The sequence below is a fragment of the Alosa sapidissima genome, chromosome 7, assembly GCF_018492685.1.
Source record: "Alosa sapidissima isolate fAloSap1 chromosome 7, fAloSap1.pri, whole genome shotgun sequence".
In the NCBI taxonomy this organism is placed as follows: domain Eukaryota; kingdom Metazoa; phylum Chordata; class Actinopteri; order Clupeiformes; family Clupeidae; genus Alosa; species Alosa sapidissima.
In genome coordinates, this window is record NC_055963.1 from 26,936,761 (window position 1) to 26,952,809 (window position 16,049).

Sequence of the window (16,049 nt, forward strand, 5' to 3'; positions counted from 1 at the left end):
CTCCAGTAAAACGTCTGTCCGAGATTGAGTGTACCCGTTACAGGACACCCTGTGTATTCACATGCGTCTGTGTCTGTCTGAACAGGGCGAACTGATCACGTTCTACTACTACTGGAAGAAGACGCCCGAGGCGGCCAGCTCACGAGCCCACCGCCGCCACCGAAGACAGCCCGTCTTCCGCCGCATCAAGACCCGGACCGCCTCCACGCCCGTCAACACTCCCTCACGCCCCCCCTCCAGCGAGTTTCGTAAGTGCGATCAGCCGTCTGCATGCTGTCCAAAAAAAGCCTCCCCGTTCCCCAGAAAAGAAAAAAGAGAATGCTGTGAGAAAATCATTTACATTTTTCATGCGGCGCACAAATGTGTGATCCAGATTTTGTGGTGCTGCAGCTGGTGTGTGAACATTCTACTCCCGACTTGGAGTACACTACAGTTACAAGAAGGCCTAAAAAAAAAAATAGGTTAAAAAAAAAAAAAAACACAATAGGCAGCATGTGCACAGTTAAAGCCACAGCAGGTGACATTTTACACCAGAAATGACAAGTGCAAAGCAGCCTCTTTGGCATAACTGTGAAAGTGAAAGTAGATGGCAGGCACTGCCATTGTGGTTTCACAATCCCTGCCCACCACATTAATGTTTCTCTTTTCTGTGAAATCGCTGCTTTTTTGATTGCGCTTTTTAGATAACCGTTGACGCACTACGAATTTGTGTGTGTGTGGTTTGGGTGTTTAGAACAGAGCGAGCAGTGACGGGCAGATGTTGATGCCTGAGTTAATCCGTGTTGTGTTGGCGTGTGCTAATGCTAATGCTCATCTGTGTTGTCCTTCCCACAGTGGACCTGAGCTCAGCCAGTGAGGATGACTTTGACAGCGAGGACAGCGAACAGGAGCTGAAGGGCTACGCCTGCCGCCACTGTTTCTCCACCAGTGAGTCACATCACATAACATCCTCTCCTCCACAGCACCTGCTCGTCACATTATACACCCCAGACTTACTCGGAGTTGACAGAATTCAGCTCTCTATTGCCCCCGTCTCATTCTCTAATGTATCACTTCCATAATAAATAACACATTGGAGCTGTTTCTTGTTAAACCTGTGTTAGACTAATGATGTATGCTTTCTACTGTGCTTCTGCAGCAGTTTGAATCATTCCGCAGACTTGGCTTGCTTGCCATCGTACATTTTTTAGCACCCGAATCACCATTCACAACCACACCCTGTTACCAAGGCATTATTTATTGAGTTATCACTCCTGTTACACATTTGCTCCAAATGTTTGAAACTGTAGTCAGCCAGCCCACAACATTGCCATGTGCCTCATCCTAGTACTGTGGTATTTTTGAAAAGACACACAATTAGTTTCTCATTTCAAATGGCATATTTCAAAATACATTTTGGAAAACACTGTCACAATCAACAGGTTGAAGCAAATAAACCTGCACTTGTTGATTTCTGAATGTTGTTCATATGACTTCTAAAGTTCACCCATGACATCTGTCAGAGGTACTTGTCAAGCACACCAACTCGGTTGGCCATTATCCTATCAGGTGCCCTGTGGACACCCTCGTCCCAGGGCCTCGGAGTCTGTAATAATCCGACCCAGCGGGAGTGTAATGTAGCGCCGCTCGCAGGGGGACAAGCCCCACACCCAGTCACCCTCATGACAGATGGATGTCACAGAGATTGCCGATGATCATTCGATTCGTTGGATGAAGCCCCCAACCTGACATTAGTGCGCCCCACTCTTTGCCTCATTAAACTCTCCTGATAGGTGGTGGTGTGTCTTGGCACCCTGTGCCATCCTCCCATCTGGTATGCCATGAGTGTGTGTGTGTGTGCGCTCTTGCGTTGTCACATCCCTTTCTGCTGCCACTTCACCAACCGCTGCATTATTTAGCACTGACGCACTCTTACCTTTCGTGTCCGACTACTGTGGCTAGAGGGAGAACATCTCCATGTTCAAAATGACTGTCAGTGGTGCCTGTTGTGGTTGTGCTAGCAGTGACTGGGTTGACGGTTACGGTGGCGATGCACCGGAGTGCTAACCATTGACCTGTATCCTCTCACCCTCAGCTTCTAAAGACTGGCACCACGGAGGCCGGGAGAACATCTTACTGTGCACCGACTGCCGGATCCACTTCAAGAAGTACGGCGAGCTACCACCCATCGAAAAGCCCGTGGACCCGCCTCCGTTCATGTTCAAACCCGTCAAAGAGGAAGAGGATGGGCTCAGCGGCAAGCATAGCATGAGGACCCGACGCAACCGAGGCTCGGTAAGTAGCCACCCGCCCACACATATACCAACACTGCATACAAAACATCAACTAGACTGACCTCACAGCTCATGTCAATATATATTATTAACATTCTGTGGGATGTAGTGGTTTGTGAATGAAATGCTGTAGTGGTAGAGAAGCTGTCCAGCCTTTAAGGGCAAAACATAGTCAAGTAGTGCTGTGTAAGGCAGTGGGGGTGGAGGATGACCGGCTCCGCTTCCTCCTGATTCTCCCAGATGTCGACGCTACGAAGTGGCCGTAAGAAGCAGACAGCCAGCCCCGATGGCAGAGCCTCCCCCACCACCGAGGACCTGCGCTCCAGCGGACGCACCTCACCCAGCGCAGCGAGCACGTCCAGCACAGACAGCAAGACCGACTCCATGAAGAAACCCACCAAGGTACACACACACACACACACGCACACAGATTCCGAATTTCAGTGACTGACTTTCTCACACTTCCACGGACACAGTCAGTGAAAATGCTAATCATCAATTAGCTGGAAGTCAGTTCTCAGAAAATCATTGGAAAGTTTTCAGATTGTTTCACACCACTGTTGTACTTAATCTCCTCAGACATGCTTAGTTGCACATTTATTGCACTGCCTGCAAGCTAGAGACAAATGTTCTTCTCCCTCTGAGCAGAAAATCAAGGAGGAAGCTCCATCGCCCATGAAGAGTGCCAAACGTCAGCGGGAGAAGGGCACCTCGGACACGGAGGAGTCGGAGAGGGCGAGCGCCAAGAAGTCGAAGACTCAGGTGAGCCTAAACGCTCAGAATACGTTCACAGCTCACCTGAAATGCACTCTCTTCTCACACACTCTTATTCATGTTTTCATGGAGGAAGCTCCATCTGCAGTTGTTTAGTATTTCGTCATTTGTGTCATTTACAGAAATGATGAATTACACAATGAAAGAGGAATCTGTGTCCCTGATTTAAATCTAAATTACACAGACGTGCCTGTTACAACATGCATGTCTGTGGGTGTAATGTTTGGTTTTGTGGTTTTGCTTGGTGTGGATGAGGAGTTCCTGACCTTAGTGTCCTCTGCCTCTCCTCCAGGAGCTAAGTCGACCGGACTCGCCATCGGAGTTCGAGGGAGAGGGTGAGGGCGAGAGCTCAGACGGACGCAGTGTGAACGACGAGGGCAGCAGTGACCCCAAGGACATCGACCAGGACAACCGCAGCTCCTCGCCTAGCATCCCCAGCCCGCGCGACAACGAGAGCGACTCGGACTCGTCGGCCCAGCAGCACCTGCAGGCCCAGCACCCGCCCGTCATCCAGTGCCAGCCGGGCGCCATGCCCTCCGCCGCCCCCAACCCCCAATCATCCGCCTCCGCCTTGTCATCGTCCTCTTCTTCGTCTTCATCCGCGACAGCGACGGTCACTCCAAACCCCCCGACGTCAGTCGCGCCCCCAGCCTTACCTCCGCAGGTGTCCCCTGCCGGGCCTCCGGTGCCCATGCCCCCTCAGCCCCCCATGCCCCCCACGACGGGCCCACTCTCGCTCATCCAGTCGGCCGGCGCACCCTCACTCCACCCGCAGCGGCTGCCCTCGCCTCACTCGCCGCTGCCCCAGAGTCTGCCTCAGGCGCCCGCGTCCTCTCAGACTGCCTCTCAGGCGCTGGCGCCACCCTTGCCCCCTCCGCCGCCACCTCACCACGGCCCGCTGCCCCCCATGGCCCACCTGCAGGGCGGGCCGCCTCACCTGCCCCCGCACGGGCACCCAGCACACGGCATGCCCCCCCAGCCCTTCCCGCACTCGCAAGCTCAGGTGCCCCCCTCAGGCTCCCACCCAGGACAGCCTCAACCCTCCGCATTGTCCCAGCGAGAGAGGGAACGGGAACGGGAACGAGAGAGGGACCGAGAACGGGAGAGGGAGAGAGACCGGGATCGGGATCAGCAGCCGCCTTCCCACATGCCCCCGACGTCCCAGCCGTCGTCGCAGGGAGCCCCCCAGCCGCCCCGCGAGCAGCCGCTGCCCCCGGCGTCCATCTCTATGCCCCACATCAAGCCGCCCCCCACCACGCCCATCCCGCAGATGCCCAGCGCACCTTCCTCGCACAAGCACGCGCCGCACCTGGCCGCGCCGCCACCCTTCCCCCAGATGCCCTCAAACCTGCCGCCGCCGCCGGCGCTCAAGCCCCTCAGCTCGCTGTCCACCCACCACCCGCCCTCGGCGCACCCGCCCCCGCTGCAGCTCATGCCCCAGAGCCAGCAGCTGCAGCCGCCGCCCGCCCAGCCCCCCGTGCTCACGCAGTCCCAGAGCCTGCCCGCCTCAACTGGGCACGGGCCTCCGCAACCTCCCCCTCTCCCTCCGTCCGCAGCAGCCGCTGCTGCCGCTGCCGCTGCCGCCGCCGCCGCCTCGCACGGGCTGCCCTCCCAGCCGCCCTTCCCGCCTCACCCCTTCATCCCCGGGGGCTCGGCCGTGCTGCCCCCTTCTTCGGTGGTGCCGCCGCCCTCCTCCGCTGCCTCTATGCCCGGTCTGCCGCCTGTGGCCTCGTCCATCTCCATGCCGTTGCCTGCCTCGGTCAGCGCCAGCTTGCCGGGGCCCTCCTCTGTGGCGATGCCCGCCATTCAGATCAAGGAGGAGCCGCTGGATGAGGCCGAGGAGCCCGAGAGCCCGCCGCCTCCTCAGAGGAGCCCCTCGCCTGAACCCACCATCGTCAACACTCCCAGCCACGCCAGCCAGTCCGCAAGGTGAGACCCACACACACAGAGCACACTATATATTCTAACTATATGGGCTACAATATCCCACACAGTCTGTCTAGAAGGAAAGGCACATACATGAACATATTTCAAGATTTGTTGAGAAATAGCTTAGAAAAGGTAAATATTAAAATCTCAGTAAAATATTGAGAAATTTGCATACAAATATGTGGTTAATGGCCCTAGTTGCTACTAGGTCTGTGTAGTTCAAGAGCAAAATGAAGCAAAACTGGAGCTCTTTGATGTCCCCTTGCTACACAATCAAGGCTTTCCATCTTGCAACCCTATCAGTTCACACATAGCAATCAACCCCTCCAAGAAAGGCATCTAAGCAGCTTCATGCTAAGCACAAATGATTTTCTCCTTTAATGTGTTCAGCATCTGTCTCTAGCTGTGCAGGTGGTCATGGTAGGAGAGTGGGGGGATTAGCCTTATCTCAAAGCCCCGCCACGGTGTGCACTCAGCAGGCGCGGATGCGGGAGAGATTAATGGCCGCGCCTGCACCACCAAATGACTCCATCACGGCCCCTGTGTCTTGTTAGGTGTGCCGTGGCCGTTGTCTCTTAAGTGCTATCGTCGGCGCAGTGTTGCCAATGCATAGCAATGAGCCCGTTAATGCACCCCATATCTCATTACGGCCCCTCATTCCCACACATGCAGCAGCACTAACATCGAGTGCCCGCGCTTCAGGTATAATAAGCAAACGTGTCAAAGGTTATTTATTTTATTCATCAGGTAATGGTTTCTTCTTCCACACACAAATTGAAGGTATCTATTTCCGAGGCAGCGGTGTTGTTTTCCTATCCCGGGGCCATGTTGGCTTTTTACAAATTCTGCTTTGGCCTCCTGGGTGCTTTCAGGCAATGTCAGATTTCACAATTTAATGATTGCTTTCACGTTAACCTAAAACTATATAAGCATTTTAGTTAGGTTGCCCAACCTTTAGTAGTTAATACCCCAACCTTCCCCTGTATATATGTCGGGATTTTATTGAACAGCTGTGTGCGTGTGTGCGTGAGGAATGGCTCAACTGAGTGTGGCTCTGTTTTTGCAGGTTCTACAAACATTTGGATCGGGGCTACAACACCTGCGCCAGGACCGACTTCTACTTCACTCCGCTGGCCTCGTCCAAGCTGGCGAAGAAACGCGAGGAGGCCCTGGAGAAGGCCAAGAGGGAGGCTGAGCAGAAGGCTCGCGAAGAGAAGGAGAAAGAGCGGGAGCGGGAGAAGGAGCGAGAGAGGGAGCGCGAGCGAGAGAAGGAGGCCGAGAGAGCTGCGGTGAGTCCTCGTCTTTTTCGTTTCTCGTTCTCGTTCTGCTGGGGGGGGGGGGGGGGGTGTAAGGAGGGAAAAGGGACACTTAAGTCCAAAGTGAAAGTGCGTGAGCTGGGGATCTTGGTATGCATGTCTTTTGCTCCTGCCAGCCGGACTGGAGAGCACCTAATTCAGATAATCGAGTAGCTGAGGAGGATCTGATTAGTGAGATTAGATCTGTTAGATTAGGGCCAAAAGATGATCCTGCAGAACGAGGAGGCTGGTCTCAGCACTGGAGTCTGTTGTGCGAAGCTCGTGGCTTATCGGTCTCGCTCTGTTCTCTTCTCTCCCTCACAGAAAGCCTCCAGCTCCTCTCACGAAGGCCGGATGAGCGAGCCGCCGATGCCCGGTCCCGCCCACATGCGCCCGTCCTTCGACGGCCCGCCGACCACCATCGCGGCCGTGCCGCCCTACATCGGGCCCGACACGCCGGCGCTGCGCACGCTGAGCGAGTACGCGCGGCCGCACGTCATGTCGCCCACCAACCGCAACCACCCGTTCTTCATGTCGCTCAACCCCAGCGACCCGCTGCTGGCCTACCACATGCCGGGCCTGTACAACGCCGACCCGGGGCTGCGCGAGCGCGAGCTGAGGGAGCGGGAGATGCGCGAGCGCGAGATCCGCGAGCGGGAGATGCGCGAGCGCATGAAGCCCGGCTTCGAGGTCAAGCCGCCCGAGCTGGAGGGCCTGCACCCGTCGGCCAACCCCATGGAGCACTTTGCGCGCCACGGCGCCGCCATCTCGCTGCCGCACATGGCCGGACCGCACCCCTTCGCCTCCTTCCACCCGGGCCTGAACCCGCTGGAGCGCGAGCGGTTGGCGCTGGCCGGCGCCGGCCCGCAGCTGCGGCCCGACATGACCTACCCGGAGCGGCTGGCGGCTGAGCGGCTGGCGGCCGAGCGCATGGCCTCAGTGGCCGCCAACGACCCCATTGCCCGGCTGCAGATGTTCAACGTCACGCCGCACCACCATCAGCATTCGCACATCCACTCGCACCTTCACCTGCACCAGCAGGATCCGCTCCACCAAGGTGAGGGCAACTCTCCGACCGCCAGCCCCCGCCCACCCCCACGCATGGCATCATCGCCCAGACACGCCAACCGCTCCGCTCAAGCAATTTTATGTGAGACACGCTGCACTTTAGCTTTGACGAAAGTCCTTCATTTTGATCGATCAATCAGTGTTGTTGATGTAAAGCTGATGCTCTCTGTGTGTGTCAACATGCAGGCAGGCCATTGTAGAAAATTAGTGTTTCAAGCAGCTAGGCTATTAGCACGCTTGCTACGCTTCCTGTTGATAGAATTGTTAAATGATTTTGCTTTGATGGCTTTTGCGGCTTGTTTACCACACTGGCATGTGGCGTTTCCCACAGTGTGTGTAAAAATGCATGCTGTGTAGAGTGGTGAGTATGTGTGCTGTTTTGAAATATCCCCCTGTACTCTGACTTATTGATGCTGACGCGGCGAAGGTGGTGGTGGTGAATGTCTTGTGTGTCCCCCAGGTTCGGGGGCCCACCCGCTGGTCGACCCGCTCGCCGCCGGACCTCACCTGGCGCGCTTCCCCTACCCGCCCGGAGCCATCCCCAACGCCCTGCTGGGACAGCCTCCCCACGAGCACGAGATGCTGCGACATCCTGTGTTTGGTAAGGCAAACCGTGACGAACGCACATCTCACATCACATGCCTGTGAATACTTCACAAATAACCAGCTGCGGTGTTAATGCTTGAGTGTTATTATGTTCCCGACTCTGGATTTTAGTGCGACACGGCTCTGCCCTGTGTATCCCTCCAGGCACACCATACCCTGCCCGTGACCTGCCAGGAGGTCTGCCTCCACACATGTCGGCAGCGCACCAGCTTCAGGCCATGCACGCACAGTCGGCAGAGCTCCAGAGGCTAGCCATGGAGCAGCAGTGGCTGCACGGACATCCACACATGCATGGGGGCCCGCTGCCTGGCCAGGAGGACTACTACAGGTCAATAGAGGGGAGGGGATTTAGGTAACACGGAATCGGGGTTGCCAGGGTGAACGTCAGGATGAGAACATTAAGCAGTAAGCCCCAGGAGGCTGTAGGTTCCAGTGATTTTTTTAACAACTAAGGTGCATTGTATTAGGCTGTTCTAACATCACTGGAACCTACTGCCTAGCGGGGCTTTCACTGCAACCAATCATAATCAAGGACCGGAACTACCCATTTTAGAATCACCCATTAGTAAAGGAAAAGATGACAAGTCTAGAGGTAGCCATACATTTCTGAGGTCAGTTAGAGTTTGATCTTATTTGACTTTTTATATGTGTATTGTTGCTTTAGTTCTTTTTTTATATTTTTATATTCAAAGTAAAAGTGTAGATCTTTTGTCTGATATGCTTTGCCTTGCTTTTGTTTCAGCCGGTTGAAGAAAGAAAGTGATAAGCAGCTGTAACCAACTGAGGGAGATGCGAGGAGACGAGGTCGGCAGGACGTTGACACAGGAAGTTGTAACCGAACGCAGTCACGGAGAGGAACTCTACGGTGTCCTTGGACCGTTTTTTTTATCCTATTTTAAGACAAAGAAAGAAAAAAAAAAGGAAAAGTACAGACACCAGTTTCCTTTGCTGTTATGGACGTTTATTTTTTTGTTGGTTTTTTTTTTCCCGTTTGGAAAAAGGAACTGAGACTTTGGTATATAGCGTTCAAGTAGTAACAACGTCCTCAAGACTGATTGTGACTTCCCTGCATGGCATCCAACTCCGAGAAGCTTCCCTGACCTGTTTATTTTGTAGGTGCTAGAGAACAAGACACTTTTGTCACTGTGCTTATGGAGAACGAGAGGAAAAAAAGACACAAACAAGGAAAACTGATGGGCCATTATATCTGAAAAAGTGCTATCTTAAATTCAATGTTTATTTTAATACATTGTAGAACGTTTTCACAATTTTAAGAGGAAAAAAAGCTGCAGCATGGCATTTTTTTCTGAGTCTGTAAATAGTATATATACATATAATAATTATTATTATTATTATTATTATTATTATTAGGTGTGGATTCCTAACCAAGTTGTTAGACCCTTCCAGTATAATAGTTCTGAAGCATTATCCCTTGTTTCAGAGGGGAGCGCGATGGCTCTGTTTGAGTTACCTAATGGTCATAAGAGACAGGTATGGTCCATAAAAAAGTTTGCTGGTACAGCAGTACCTCACATGGATCCACCAATATGTTTCACATTCAGTCTGTCATCGCTTTTTGAGAGCCAGCCGCAAAACAAGAATGAAACAAACATGGAGGGAAACAAAACACTTCATTATCATCAACACAAGCAGGACAGCTTTCCCCTGCTCCCTTTTAATGTTGGAACTCAACAGGTATTGACTTGAAGATTTGAGACACACGAAGAGGAGGGGGATGACCTGTGTCTTAATTTGGACAGGAGAGAACCCAAACACAAGACATGAGCACATAAACTCCCATTACTCTCAAAAAAAAAAAAAAACTTGAAAATTGCACTAAATTTTTAAGCACTCACTTTGACATTTTCACATCTAATTGACACTGTTGCAAATCAGAGAAAGTAATGTGGATACATCATTTTTAAAAATGTAAATCCATTCCATATTATAATTGCAATTCCTTTTTAACTTGTAAAATAAACAATATCAGTACCTTGCACAAATATGCAGTAGCGCTACAGTGGCCCTACTGGAATCTCGACTTCAGTTCTTTGAGGAGTGGTTTTTAACGCTTCAGTTTTAAGACTTGAGTGGTGCTTAATTTGAACAGTAAAGTACTCTGTCCTTGCATACATATCCCACAATGCTCCCCTCCCCCTGCATAAAAAAAACAAACCCAGGGCTCCTCCCTCACTTAACCTCCAGCTTCACTGTAACAACTCAAGGTACCATACTCACTGTGATGCCACCAAGGCAAGTTCCTGAAGGTTAAGTGCTTGGACCTGAGTATGTGTCTGTTTTGAGAGAGAAGATGGCAAGTGAGAATAGTGCATGTGTTTACAAGAGAGGAGAAATACATGCTCCCAGTCCAGGTCCTGTCTGCATTCCTTTACAACAACTACTGTCACAACTAGCCTGCCCTATATACCTCCTCACAGTCATGGCTGGGTTGGTAAAAAGGTGGGGGTGGATTGTGTACTCACCTCTGTTTGACTGTTACATGCAGTATTTTACACAGTCATTTTTACCACGTCACCTCAAGTTCATTCTGTTGTCCACCATTGACATCATCCTCAGATATATCTATATGCATCTTGCACTTAAAATCAAACCTCTGAGATCTCTGAACTGGTCTAAACACTCACATGGGGCTCCACAGCCTCAGTTGACGGCAGCGGGTAGTATTTTGAAGGCATGCTTTTCAGAGTGACACCAGCCGAGTTTAATTTTGAAATGTGCAGCTTTTTTGACCTATTTTTCCCCTGGATGTGGGTCTAAATCCACACTGGGCTTTTTATGAAAATGAAAAACTCTAGCCATTGACCTGTCTCTGTCTGTGTGGTGTACTGAGCATTTGATTTCTCTCTCTCTCTCTCTGCTTTATTTTTACCAGAAGTCTCCCTGCCCCTCTGTTCCTCTTTTGTGTCTCAAACCTTTGATGTTAAGTGTTGTCAACGGTTTAGCTTCTCGTTTTAAAAGCGGCAATAGCAGAATGTAAATTCTGACTGCTAAGATTTATATATATACTGGTATCTTGAAGCTTATTGTACATATTAGTAGTCGCCATGGGATGACACAATGTAAACAAAAAGTAGAAATAATTAAGACAAATTGTGAGTCCTGTGTTCTCTCCATTTGAGTATTTTGTAATTTTTTTGAAAAATTTGTGGAATTAAAATAAAAACTAAGTTACACCACAGTGCACATCTTTTGAGTATTTTATACATCAATTACACTACTATTCAGCAATATTTGTATAGATAATGTGTTTCAGATGGCATGCAACATTACTGTAACTGGCATTCTTCATGCACTTCTATGTTACCATTGTGCACTGCACAGAACTGGAGTAGGGCCTAGTAAAGAAACCATGTTTTCTGTGTAGATGGTAGTCATGATTCTGCCAGTTCATAATGGCAACACTAAACATGTCTAAAAAATGTTGGTTATATTCAAATTACTAGAATTAAATACCTTCCTCTTATGAACATCTTGTCACGATTAGGCTTGTGGTCCCCGCAGCTGTGCAGAGATTTACACTGTAGAAGTTATGTTTTTTTCATAAGCCTAAAGTTCTCACCTCTAGATTCTCTCCCTGTTTATGTGGTTTATCTGTGTGCGCCCTCACTATCCAATTATCTAGTACTGGTAGGCAGCATTTTTCTGTCTCACAAAGCCCTCATATCTAGTTTTCCGCTGGCTGAGAATGATTAACAGTGCGCCAATGAGTTCCCACCTGCCCCTGAGTCACAACATTCGGAGCTTTAAACTGCAGACGCGACCATACAGCTGCAACAAAGAGAGAAACTCGAGCAGAGGATCTGACATCTTTATTTGTTTGGCTGTCCGGTAACGTTTGATGCATCCTTTGATTTTTTGATCCAATACACAAACCAGTGATTCACAGAAACCAGTGATATGAGTTGTCTAACAACAACCTAGAGTCCCTTTTTGGATGATAACTAGTGTGCATCTTTGTTTGGGAGCAAAATGTTGTCAATCGCTGTAGTTTTCAGTAAGATCGGATAACACATGAATAGCATATAGCATAGCCTTTGGGGACAACTTCAGTATGTCAAAGTCACTCTTTTAAGCCATTAACTTGGCTCAAAAAATCACTACACGTCTATGCTTCTATGGAGAGGGTCTCTCTAGACAAACAAAAGGTTTTTTTTACCTTTGTAAGTGTAAAGAAAGGGTATTTTTAAAAGACTGCAGTCAATGAATTACTCTTCTTCAGGTCACCACCATCTTGTGAGGAGAAAGTCTGTACAAGTCGATTACCGAACTCTTCTCCCTTTGCATCCATTGACTGCAGCTTGTGCCGCATTCGGTAAGCGTTTTATTTTGACATATCCAAGTTGTCCCCAAAGGCTACGTTATTCAGTTTAAATGTATTCGGGTCTTTATCAAAACTGCACCAGTTGATGTAGTTTTGGTCCCAAACAAAAATTTACACTTGTTGTTATCCACAAATAGACCCTATGGTTGTTGTTAGACTCGTTTCTCTTTAAGGTTTGCTACTTGTGTCTCTTGGCGCCTCACGTTTTAACTGGATAATGGTTGAAAAATATCCCACTCGTCAGACTTCCCCACAGAAAGTGTTAGGCTAGGCCTAACAAATGTATATTTTTTAATAAATATTTCAGTCTTTTATGAGATGTCAATAAATCATGACGATAAACATGAATTATGAAAAGGTATGCACATTTTTTTGAAATAAGAAATTGAAAGGTACTTTGATGTGTTTAATTATTCATATATTTTTTAACCTATAGATTGATGCATGCAATGAAAGATAGGTTGATACTTAAGTTATGTCACAAAAATCCTTCATAGAACACAAACTACTATACTATATATGTGAACAAGCATTTCTGAGATTAAAAAAAAATATATCTTAAAATTAAAAATATGTTAATGACAACATGGAGGATGTTCATTACACAAAAAACATTTTTTGCTAAATTTGAACACAGAATGTATGCTAAATATATAGTTTCATTCTCTTCATTTCTCAGTAGGCCTATATGAAAAGAGACAGAGACTGAAGATTCACCTTGGCATCACTTTTTCTTTACAAATTACACTGACATGTTTAATTTGTTTCTTTTAAACAGGTTGGCAGTCGCAAAACAAAATTATGGTAAAGTCTGTGGCTGCCATTGAAATTTCATCATCAATGAAATGTGTCTCTCAGTGTGAAAGAACTGAATTTGCTTGAGGCCATTTTTCACAATAAGTTTGTCTAGCGGAGCCTGCTTTGTATAATTATGTGATTAGGAAATCTATCTTGTTCAGACAGTGCTTGACTGAATTTCACAAGAACTGTTATGAATTACTAATTGTTTTTTTTTTCATCTGGTTCAAAAAGAGTTCTACAGACCTTTTGAAATAAAAAACTAGAATGTTACAGAATGAAAATTATGACCGCAAGTTTCTTAAAAACCACTTGTCACTTCTGAATGACCCTGTGCCTGTTTCTGCTCTTTTCACTGAAGCCAGCATTACGCAGCAAACATTTTAAACCCTGAACAAATTTCCGAGCACGAGATGTTGGCCTTGTCAGAGGAGCCTACACCAAAGCTCCCGAACATTGTGTCCCTTTCCAGCTCATCCCCTCCCATCACGGGCCACTGACTGGCTGAGATATATCTCCTCTGTCAGCGTAAAGTCTACATGTCATGCCATTCTCCTTGCCTGTCTTTGGGAGGATGGCCCGTTCCTTCTACGGGAGTCTGTGACCGAGCTCTGCCCTGGACCCAGGCTGTGCATGTTTACACGAATTGGTGGCGCTGACACCATTGTGAGGGCAATTTGCTTCCGGGCAGAATCTCATTTGTGGCCGAGGGCTTGCTTGCCAGGAAGCATGATGGCAGCTCATCACTGATGTTTTGATGACTGCATAGCAGATCAGTGCTGAGTTCAGATATTCTCCCCAGTCTAGAGTGCTGTTTTTTTTTTTTTTTTTTTTATATTTTCATTTTAAATTATTTTCAACAAGTGACAAAAAGGTAGACAGAATATTTTTTTTTTGTACTATGATAGACATGAGAATAAAAACATAAGCATGTCTGTGTTCAAATATGTACAAATAAGAATTCTGTCATTTTTATAAGTTGATGGTGCAACATAAGATGTGTCAATTATGCTAATGAACCACATGGGGGACCTGTTCTTAACTCTCCTGTGGTTCTGCTATCCTGAGTGAACTGTAACTCTATACACAAGAAATCCATGATGGAGATTTTTAGTTAATGCAGCGTGGGAGGTCCGCAGCCTTAGTGGAGCCACAGCATTGCCGTCGTCAGACCGCTGACTCCAAAACCAGACACGTTTCCCAGGCAAAGACGGGTGAGGGCAGGCAGGAGCTGCAGCGGCGACACACCGTGGAGATGTTGGCCTGTGTCGGTGGGAAGCTCCCACGGGCTGTTTGACTCACCAGCAGGTTTTGTCAAAGACATCACCTCCTCTCTGCGGCAGACACACACACACACTGCCTGTCCGCCCCGAACTCAATATGCCTGACACATCATGCTCATAAATAACTCTGACGCGGGAAAATGGCCTGCGTTACAGAGAGGGGCTATGCTCTGTGAAGGGTGACAGCATAAATGCGCTGAGAATCAAAGACTGCACAGCCTGTGCTGCTCCCGGTTATTCAGTGAATCAGAGATCAATCTAAACATCTTCAGTGGCATGTTTAGCTGCTGAGAATTACAAGTGTTGAGCAAAGACGATGTAGGATGGAGATTGCTTGATTTTCAGCCCCCACCCTCAAGCGCATGCTTTGACTGCTATTTTCACATCCGTCTTCAAACTTGGGCAAAAATCCATTTCAGTCCATCTCAATAACTGCAATTCTGACAAATGACCGCTCATCCTCTCTCTCTCTCTCCCTCTCTCCTCCCTCAGATAAATATGATCTCAGAGAGCCATTAGTGCAACATTTCTATTAAACTTGTCCCCTCTTACCTTTGACTGCTCGTCCAGGCTTGTTAATTAGCCCTGATGTTTTGAGCAGGGAGCTGATTAATTATGTATTTATCAGAGGTGGAAGACACTCGAGATAAGTGCCTTGGCAGTAATGAGATGAGCGGCAGTGGCAGCCATCAGCAGCAGGCTGCAGGTCTCTCTCGCTGAAGGAGTTCCTCTGCACGGATAAGAGGAAAACACGAGACACAAGAGGAAGAGGCCCGCCATACTGTCTGCAAAAGCAATCAAGATTATAGACACATTTTGTTTTTTTCATGATATCTTTTTTTTTTAAAGAACTGCACTATAAACTCTATTTTCTTCCAGAAGCTTCTGTCAAGGGGTTGTGCTTAGTTGGAGTGTATCAGTGGGAGTGGGATCCTGCCTTGGTCTTATTAAAGGCCACTGTGGGCAAGATGGAACACTAGCATCCTCTGCCGTTTCTCACCACTATAATGAGTCCTCTCATCCCCACGTTTGGAGATCCCTCTGTTTCTTCATTCTCTCCTCTCCTCCTTTGTGTGTGTCCTTTTCCTCTTTTCCTTCTTTCTACTCCCACCTCCCTCTCTCTCTCTCTTAGCTCCCTTTCTTTGCTCTGCTACAATCCAACCCAGAGATAGCGTATACATGCCGTGCAGGTTGATCTGGGTTTGTAGGGAGAGAGAGCAGTCACACGTCGCTGTTATTCGACAGCTGTTGTTTCATATCCCTGCTGTGTGCGAACACGAGGGCTGCCTCCAGCCTCTAATGATATCCCACTGGCGCATTCCTGTCATAGCAGCCCTCTGTTCCCCTGTCTGCAACTAGACCAGTGAGCTGCATGTCTGGCGTGGCCAGCACATTCTTTACCCGGCCGCTCTCATTTTCTCATTCTCTCTCTCTCTCTCTCTCTCTCTTTATCTTTCTGTCTGACTCTTCGGTTTCTGGATATTGTCTGTCACTCGAAGATCATGGGAGAGAGTAAAAAAAAAAATCACCATTTCACGCCTCCTCTGACTGGCCTTCATTCAGATAGAAATATGGCCCATGGTGCTGCTGTCTGCAATAACAGCAGCATCTCCTGGGTAAAATCTCATCACAAGCAGAGTGACTCCATCTCCAGGCTGCACACACACACACACACACACTG

The 16,049-nt window shown here is 48.7% G+C and overlaps 1 protein-coding gene and 1 long non-coding RNA gene across 13 annotated transcripts in view; both read left to right on the forward strand.

The window, feature by feature from the left end:
* The window catches only part of rerea (arginine-glutamic acid dipeptide (RE) repeats a), a 55,303-nt gene extending 44,159 nt beyond the window's left edge, over positions 1-11,144 (forward strand). For 3 of the 12 annotated variants that reach the window (XM_042097433.1, XM_042097435.1, XM_042097434.1), the window contains 11 exons: positions 86-248; positions 835-927; positions 2,075-2,274; positions 2,514-2,675; positions 2,922-3,035; positions 3,340-4,976; positions 6,043-6,265; positions 6,596-7,421; positions 7,767-7,940; positions 8,057-8,273; positions 8,688-11,144. In XM_042097433.1, coding sequence (XP_041953367.1) covers positions 86-248; positions 835-927; positions 2,075-2,274; positions 2,514-2,675; positions 2,922-3,035; positions 3,340-4,976; positions 6,043-6,265; positions 6,596-7,421; positions 7,767-7,940; positions 8,057-8,273; positions 8,688-8,721 — 3,843 coding nt within the window. In that variant the 3' untranslated portion in view covers positions 8,722-11,144. Of the gene's footprint in view, positions 1-85; positions 249-834; positions 928-2,074; positions 2,275-2,513; positions 2,676-2,921; positions 3,036-3,339; positions 4,977-6,042; positions 6,266-6,595; positions 7,422-7,766; positions 7,941-8,056; positions 8,557-8,687 lie in introns of all 12 variants that reach the window. The other 9 variants (XM_042097428.1, XM_042097436.1, XM_042097432.1 and 6 more) reach the window with 7 other exon arrangements.
* Positions 11,145-11,572: 428 nt separating this feature from the next.
* LOC121714290 lies at positions 11,573-13,787 on the forward strand. The gene is made up of 3 exons (XR_006033074.1): positions 11,573-11,794; positions 12,186-12,278; positions 13,066-13,787. It is a non-coding gene; the product is annotated as an uncharacterized LOC121714290 (long non-coding RNA).
* Positions 13,788-16,049: the final 2,262 nt, after the last annotated feature.